This window comes from Salvelinus alpinus, chromosome 34, assembly GCF_045679555.1.
Source record: "Salvelinus alpinus chromosome 34, SLU_Salpinus.1, whole genome shotgun sequence".
Lineage (NCBI taxonomy): Eukaryota > Metazoa > Chordata > Actinopteri > Salmoniformes > Salmonidae > Salvelinus > Salvelinus alpinus.
In genome coordinates, this window is record NC_092119.1 from 26,997,879 (window position 1) to 27,006,805 (window position 8,927).

Sequence of the window (8,927 nt, forward strand, 5' to 3'; positions counted from 1 at the left end):
ACCCCCCACTGCTGTTTTGGTGAATAACATCATAGGCATGCTGACTAGTACCAGGCATACGCAAAGGAAGATTTTGCACACAGTGTGGATCTGTATTAAATATTCAACAGACAGAAAAAAAATGGAAGGGTATTATTTGGTCTGATATATAACATTGCCTCTGGGGATGACCTTGACAATCTTTTCACCTAGCCAATCAACCGAGATCAGGAAGGACAAGAGAAAGAGATGAAGCCATTTCAGAGTATGGAGACAGCCTACAGCTCTAATATATATTCCATTGAAGAAAAGGTCAAACGTTAATATTTATTATACAGTAATAGAATGGATTACAAAAAAACACAGCAAAAATAAAAAGTACAAAAGACTACTTCTTACTGCAGTCTTGGGAACCTATCTTAGGCTGAAGTATGATTCTATATCCTTTTCCCTAAAATGTGCACTCATTCACTCCCCCTCATGGATTGAAAATAAATGGAATATGGTGCAACACCCACTATCCCATGCTTACACAAATTCAATGATTTTGAATTCATGAGGGGAAGCGTAGGAATCAGTGCCTAAGGGGGTTGAAGGCAAAAAGCTGTATCTGGATCAGACCACTGTTTCCAGAAAGACCCTGCATCATAGTTCAGTGTCCCTCTATGATGATATAGCAAGTCCCCTTAATAAGAGCCATAGATGAAAGGGCACAGTGAAATAAATGTCTATCGCCACCATCACTTCAGCTGTAGTACCACCTGTAAGGACACAAATACACACTATCAGGATACATACACACAGATGTAGTGTGCACATAGAGTTGGATAGAGGGCTCTTGTGCCACAGAGCCTGCTTTAGCATAGACAGTGCCATTGAGGGCTTCCACCATTTTAAAGTAGTCAACTGGATGAGACTTACTATGGGTTAAGAAAGGAGTGGTCAACTAATGAATTATACTCCTGAACAAACTTTCCATAAATGCAGGTGGCAGTAAATCACCAACATTTGATTGATACCTATTCAGAGAAAACACACTCCAGCACAGTAGACAGTGGTATGCACATTTTTTGTTTATTTATGAACTGCCAATACACTCAGAAGTAGACTACTTTATAATGGAGATAGCATGGGCAACACCATTGAGGGCTGTAGGTATTGACGTGTTGAAAGTACCGAATTGTCTGTTCAGCCAGTTAACACAGCTCAAAAACCCATACAAGACACTCAATCAGGGGTCTCTTCACATTTCCCAAGTCAACAACAGAGGCTGGGAGACACAGTGCTGTATAAAGCAATGACTACATCAAATTCTCTTCCACCTCAGGTAACTCGGGCAAGCAATAATATCAATAAAAACCACGCGGACTGTGGAGACACACACCCTTCCACACATTATTCATAGTTTTATTATTCTCCTCTTTTTTTTTTTTTTAATAGTCGTAGTGTTCTTAGTTTAAATGTGTTGCTGTTCTTGTCCATTAGTGTATTTTGGCATGTTCTATGTTTTGTGTGGACCCCAGGAAGAATAGCTGCTGCTTCTTCAACAGTTAACTGGGATCCGAAGAAAAATCATAAATCATATGAGATGGGCTGTCCTCAAGTGTGTATCAAATGTACACTGTCAGCACTGCAAAAACCACACACACAAAAAATAACATACTGTGAACTGCTGTTGGGATACAAATATATTTACCTGGATAAACGCCCTTCTGTAATACACAAATGTCTTCTAGGACAGAGGGAATATGGAACGATTGGGAAAGAACAGTCCCTTTAAGTGAATGAGCGTGCAAAAACGGGCAGAAATCACCAGCTATTATGCTCCTGACATCAGTAGGTGAAAAGATAATGATATTAAACTATTGGTGGAACTGCCAAGAAAACTGTTCTCAAGCCATCCAAATCACACCCTCCACTGATGCTGGCCAAACGCTCACACACGCATACATACACGCGCAAGCACTCATACACACATGCTGTGCATAACTATGCACCACTAAAACATTGGACATACAACATGTTGACACAAACACATTTGATTGGCAATGATAATACCCTAATTGTCATAATATGTGTGCATGTACGTGTGTCCCTGAAGGTTTACCTTATTGGCAGCCTCCATTGAGCTGATGAGTGTTTGTAATTCCTCTCGGTTCATCTCGACAGACACAGGCTTCAGGGCCCCGTTCTCCTTCACGTCCAAACTGAGGTTGAGTAGAGGGGTCTGGAGAGACGAGATCTTATCGCTGGCCAATGCCAGCTGAACAGAGACAGAGAGGCTTAGGATTCTAGTGTATAGAAATCATTGTGGTAGCAGTAGTAGACATGGTGAACCATACACATCAGCATTTCACCCCGGATTAATTAATGACTGATATCACATAATGTATAAATACCAGGTAAAACCCAGTTAAAACAGGTCTGTAAAAAAGCATAACCACTTTTTTCATTTGACCTGTATGTCCCATTGAGATAAAAAATATAATATATTTTTCAAGGGAGTCCTGATCAATCAGTTTACCAATCAAACAAAGATTGTGGTCTCCTCACTATAGTCCAAGGAATTCACCTTTATATGCCAGTCAAAGTCCTGGAGGGTGGAGCTGGACACGTTATTGGTCCTCTCTACCAGCGCCTGGCGGATCTCCTCCCGTCTGGCCCTCAGGACGGTCAGCACGGCCTCCCCGTACCCCCGGCCCACGTCTGCCAACGATGCCAGCACCTGCCCAAAGCAGAACAGGCTGGCAGTTGCACTAATAAATAATCACTCATACTGTACAGTTCAAATTCAAAATAACTTAGGATTTTATTGTGTGGGATAATACATTGGCCGACATTAAACAACAAACATGATACACAAAAACTGTCAACACAGAAGACACAGGACAATATTAATTTAAACGACATGTTTTTTTGTAAATATGTTCCTTAGCTCGTCTTTCACATCTGGTGCAACAGCTCCTGGTGATTATGCAATGAATATCAAATGGCTGGTCTTGTTTCAATCTGCCTGTAATTCTATTTACACATATAAAATATTCAGTTTATTAGTTGCTCAACTGAAACAGATGAGTCTGTGTGTCCCTGTAATTGTTCATAAATATTGTCAATATGGCTGGAGGAGATGGTTGCCGTTTTACAGTCCCCTAACCAATGTTTTTTCGCGTTATTTGTAACTTATTTTGTACAGAATGTTTCTGCCACCGTCTCTTATGACCGAAAAGAGCTTCTAGATATATCAGGACAGCGATTACTCACCTCGTACTGGAAGAATACTTTTTCTTTAAAAGAGTCGGACGCAAACATCCGCACTGAGCTAAAGGGTAGAACTACCGCTTTCAAGGAGCGGAACACTAACCCGGAAGCTTATAAATATCCTGCAATGCCCTCCGGTGAACCATCAAACAGGCAAAGCGTCAATACAGGACTAAGATTGAATCGTACTACAAACTATTACAGACTACAAAGGGAAGCACAGCTGCGAGCTGCCCACTGACACGAGCATACCAGACGAGCTAAATTACTTCTATGCTCTGATTGAGGCAAGCAACACTGAAGCATGCATGAGAGCATCAGCTGTTCCGGAGCGACTGTGTGATCACTATCTCCGTAGCCGATGTGAGTAAGACCTTTAAACAGGTCAACGGCCGCAAGGCCAGACAGATTACCAGGACGTGTACTCCGAGGATGTGCTGACCAACTGGCAAGTGTCTTCACTGACATGTTCAATCTGTCCCTGACTGAGTCTGTAATACCAACATGTTTCAAGCAGACCGCCATAGTCCCTGTGACCAAGAACACTAAGGTAACCTGCCTAAACGACTTTCGACTCGTAGCACTCACGTCTGTAGCCATAAAGTGCTTTGAAAGGCTGGTCATAGCTCACAACACCATTATTCCAGAAACCCTAGACCCACTCCAATTTGCATACCGCCCCAACAGATCCACAGATGATGCAATCTCTATTGCACTCCACACTGCCCTTTCCCACCTGGATAAAAAGAACATCTATGTGAGAATGCTATTCATTGACTACAGCTCAGCGTTCAACACCATAGTGCCCTCAAAGTTCATTACTAAGCTAAGGACCCTGGGACTAAACACCTCCCTCTGCAACTGGATCCTGGACTTAATGACAGGCCGCCCCCCAGGTGGTAAGGGTAGGTAACAACACATCCACGCTGTTCCTCAACACGGGAGACCCTCAGGGGTGCGGGCTCAGTCCCCTCCTGTACTCCCTGTTCACTCATGACTGCATGGCCAGGCACGACTCCAACACCATCATTAAGTTTGCCGATCACACAACAGGGGTAGGCCTGATCACCGACTACGGTGAGACTGACCTCCTCCCTATAGGCTGAGACCTGGATGTGTGGTGCCAGGATAACAACCTCTCCCTCAATGTAATCAAGGCAAAGGAGATGATTGTGGACAACAGGAAAAGGAGGACCGAGCATGTCCCCATTCTCATCGACAGGGCTGTAGTGGAGCAGGTTGAGAGCTTCAAGTTCCTTGGTGTCCACATCACCAACAAACTATCATGGTCCAAAAACACCAAGACCGTAGTGAAGAGGGCACGACAAAGCCTATTCCCCCTCAGAAGACTGAAAAGATTTGGTATGGGTCCTCAGATCCTCAAATATTTCGAAGGCTGCACCATAGAGAGCATCCTGACTGGTTGCATCACTGCCTGGTATGGCAACTGCTCGGCCTCCGACCGCAAGGCACTACAGAGGGTAGTGCGTATGACCCAACTGGGGCCAAGCTTCCTGCCATCCAGGACCTCTATACCAGGGGGCATAGGAAGGTCCTAAAAATTGTCAGACTCCAGCCACCCTAGTCATAGACTGTTCTCTCTGCTCCCGCACGGCAAGCCGTACCGGAGCGCCAAGTCTAGGTCCAAAAGGCTTCTTAACAGCTTCTACCCCCAAGTCATAAGACTCCTGAACAGCTAATCAAATGACTACCCAGACTATTTGCATTACCCCCCCCCTTTTTTACGCTGCTGCTACTCTGTTTATTATGTATGCATAGTCACTTTAACTCTACCTACATATACATATTACCTCAATTACCTCGACTAACCTGTACCCCCGCACATTGACTCTGTACCAGTACCCCCTGTATATAGCCTCACTACTGTTATTTTACTGCTGCTCTTTAATTATTTATTATTTTTTACTTAACTCTTATTTTTCTTAAAACTGCATTGTTGGTTAAGGGCTTGTAAGTAAGTATTTCACTGTAAGATGATCTACACCTGTTGTATTCGGCGCATGTGACAAATAAGATTTGATGTAACTCGTTACTGAAGGAAGAAGGAAACCGCACACTGCTCTTGATAGTATCACCGATATTTAATAAGCTTACGTATCGGCCACACGGCCTTCGTCAGAGCTTTTGGGATTTTTTGAAAGTTGCACCCTTATGTTGACCTGGCCCCACCCACATCCGTTCTACACATCGAAGGGGGTTGGAGGCAAAGGAAAAACAAATAAGTGCTACCAAATATAACAATAAGCATTTCATATATATTACAAAAGTGTATAAATAAGGCGTATTGAACACGTCGGTAAAATCTCAATGAGGACATAGCAAGTTTTCATTAGTCATTGGGTACATTGTACGAAAAACGTCAGAATAATCTACAATAGACACATATTTCATGTTCAAATTCACAACATAACATACATAGGCATTTCATCATTAAGTCCTTTAGGAAATAATGTCTGGAGGGTGAAAATCCAAAAACATTCTCTTTTACTCAGAGTATTATTAATATCTCCTCCTCTGTCTGATATCTTTAAAAAATCTAAAGGTTTTGCTTCATGCTTCATGTCATTGAAATGTACAGCGACTGGATAATCCCTGTCGTTTCTCCTGATTGAACAATTATGTTCACTAATTCTCTGTTTGAGAGACCGGGTGGTTTTACCAACATAACAGAGCCCACATGGACATTTAATAATGTAAATAACAACGTAATTTATTTGGAACCGTTTTCCTGTGTGTGGGTGGCAGAAATATTCACACGTCATCATATTTTTGCACTGTGCGCATCCTCTGCATTTATAGCTACCATTTGACCATTTGGTAGAGGGCGTAAAAGAGCTTGGCTAATTTTCTTTTGTGGCTGGCAGTTGGCATGAACCAATTTATTGCGTAAATTGCGACCTCTCCTATACACAATACGTGGTGGATATTTAAATTCAGCCGGCAAAGCTGGGTCTGATGATAAAATATGCCAGTGTTTCTTGACCACACCTCCCACTTTTCGCGAATTTGAACATGAAATATGTGTCTATTGTAGATTATTCTGACGTTTTTCGTACGATATACCCAATGACTAATGAAAACTTGCTATGTCCTCATTGAGATTTTACAGACGTGTTCAATACGCCTTATTTATACAATTTTGTAATATTTATGAAATGCATATTGTTATATTTGGTAGCACTTATTTGTTTTTCCTTTGCCTCCAACCCCCTTCGATGTGTAGAACGGATGTGGGTGGGGCCAGGTCTACATAAGGGTGCAAAAAAAATGTTTATCACAAAAGCTCTGACGAAGGCCGTGTGGCCGATACGTAAGCTTATTAAATATCGGTGATACTATCAAGAGCAGTGTGCGGTTTCCTTTTTCCTTCAATTGTTGCCATGCACCTGCAAATAAGATTGCTCAGATGTGCGAGTGCCTTTTGAATTGTATGTAACTCGTTACTGAAATAACTTAGCTACTGAAATAACTAATATGTAACGTTTAGCACTTGAAAATGTAGACCTAGTTGTTGGCATTGAATGTTACTATGCTGTGTCAAAGTTAAATTCTATGGGAACAGTATGATTGATGCCTGGTTGAACTTTCCTCCTGAGTGCCAAACAACATAGCAACCTGAAACCAACACACTGTATACACCTGACACACTCAACCCATGGTCTACTCTGCAGCCATAACAAACACAGCCTACCACACACTGCAGCACTCACACAGGGGGTGCCCATTTTTGTTCTTGCTCAGCAAAAACCCAGCACCCTCGGAGCATCCCCCAGGAATGGATTAAGAAACACTGACCTAACCCTACACTCTTCATATTTCCCCAACAAACCCAACACACTATACTTCAGCCATCAAGAGGCCCTACACAAACCTAATACACACTGAAGAGTCAAACACCCTGTGACTGACATAGAACCTTCAAAAACCAGTGAGTCACTGCATTGTACACCTTAGAAACCCAACTCCAGTCACATCTGAGTCAATGGTCAGTCATGCATGGAACATGACTCTGTCAAACATGCATGATACAACTCCAAACTCACTGACTCCTAGCTCACCTCTTCGTCTGGGGTGTTCTTACCGACGGCGAGCCGGAACAGAGAGGAGAGGGAGTCAAGGAGCTCCATCCATTCTACAAGGGTCCACATGTCACCATAGTCTGCCATCCGAGGGGACTCCCGCCCACATACACCATCCACCACCCTGTGTAATAGCTGGGGGAAAGAAAATGTGTATCATCATCATGATGATGGTAGCCTATGGTAGGATTTAATCTACCCACCAAAACAAGTCAGTAAACAATGCCATGCCCATGTTTGTGTGTAGGTCATAGTGTTTTGGAGTAACTGACTTATCTGCATGCTTTGGATTTACAATCAAGCATAATGCTCCCTCTGCTGGTCAATTGTTGGTTCAGTGTGTGCTTATGACAATGACATGGGCACACTTTGCCAAATTGAGCCCTAACAGCTACACCCAGGCAATCATAGATCAGAAAGGATTACACGGGTTTAAATAATATGATGACAGCTCCACAAAGCCTATCATGAGTAAAGTTGAAGTAATTACCATATCCTTTCAGACCTACTAGAGTATTTATAGGGGCGGTTTACGATTGAGTATTGATATGCTTTCCAAATGGTTAGATGCAGAAAACACACAATGGATCATCAATACACATTGTATCTGAATTGGGGAGCTTGCAACAACATTGTAAGCTACATAGTTACAACAGTACTACAAATCACATTTTAGCCCTTGATTGAGAGTATATGTATACAATGCCAAAAGAGATGCAACACTGTTTCTGGGTGGTCATTACAAAAGGAGCAATTTGAATTGATGTTTTCCTTAAACTTCTTCATATAGTGGTTGGCAGGATAATATTTATGAATAATTTTAAAGGAAACCTCCTTAATTTTGTTAACAAGTAGGTATGTGTGTGGCAACATCCAAACTTTTCCCCAACAGATATTATCAATAAATCCATTCCAATAAGGCATGACATAAGGTATAGATACAACATCCTGCTGAAACAAGGTTCGTATCGCTCTGTTGTTGAATGGGCCAAAAGAGAAACAAATCTTTCCTACTGATGAGTCAACAGGGTCAATAGAAGGTAGGCTCTGAGGGTCAGGTCTTGACACGTTCCTGAATAACAGAGCAACACCTGAGGGAATGGTGTCTAAAACAATTGCAAAATCTTTGGGTGTTACAGGGACCTTGTAAAGAGATAAGAATTCCTTATAACTGAGTAAAAGACCCTCTGCATTTACCAGTTGGCTCACCAATAGGATATTATTTCGGAACCAATATTCTAAAAACAAAGAAGTATTTTTATACAATATATCCCGATTATTCCATATATAATATCTGTGTGGAGAAAAATTGTGTTTATAAATTAAGGACCATGACAAGAAAACCTGCCGATGAAAAGCAGAAAGTTTCACTGGAATTTTGTCAATATTATAATTGCACAACAACATGAAGTTAAGGCCACCAAAAGTAGAGAAGACATGATGAGGAATAAAATTCCAGATAGAAGTGGGTCTTCTTAGGAATTGTTTTATCCAATTGATCTTAAAAGTATTATTTAAAGTAGTAAAGTCCAGAAAATTCAGTCCACCATTCTCACAAGTGTTCATTACAACAGTTTTCCTAATGTAATG

General features: G+C 41.8%; 1 protein-coding gene across 1 annotated transcript; it reads right to left on the reverse strand.

Annotated features, from left to right (window-relative positions):
• Positions 1 to 292: 292 nt before the first annotated feature.
• Positions 293 to 7,491, reverse strand: LOC139563737 (COMM domain-containing protein 8-like). The gene is made up of 4 exons (XM_071382640.1): positions 7,317 to 7,491; positions 2,552 to 2,704; positions 2,087 to 2,242; positions 293 to 740 (listed from the first exon to the last, which is right to left on the reverse strand). Exons 1-4 carry the CDS (start codon positions 7,422 to 7,424, stop codon positions 720 to 722), a joined length of 438 nt encoding a protein of 145 aa, XP_071238741.1. The 5' UTR covers positions 7,425 to 7,491; the 3' UTR covers positions 293 to 719.
• Positions 7,492 to 8,927: the final 1,436 nt, after the last annotated feature.

What these genes read in the sequence shown, in the direction of transcription:
- LOC139563737 (XM_071382640.1), bottom strand. Translation starts at nt 7,424, where the DNA reads ATGGCAGACTATGGTGACATGTGGACCCTTGTAGAATGGATGGAGCTC. An exon ending in ACTTTGACTGGCATATAAAG is followed by an intron (nt 2,243 to 2,551) that starts GTGAATTCCTTG and finishes GTCTCTGTTCAG; the next exon opens with CTGGCATTGGCCAGCGATAA. An exon ending in CAATGGAGGCTGCCAATAAG is followed by an intron (nt 741 to 2,086) that starts GTAAACCTTCAG and finishes GTGTCCTTACAG; the next exon opens with GTGGTACTACAGCTGAAGTG.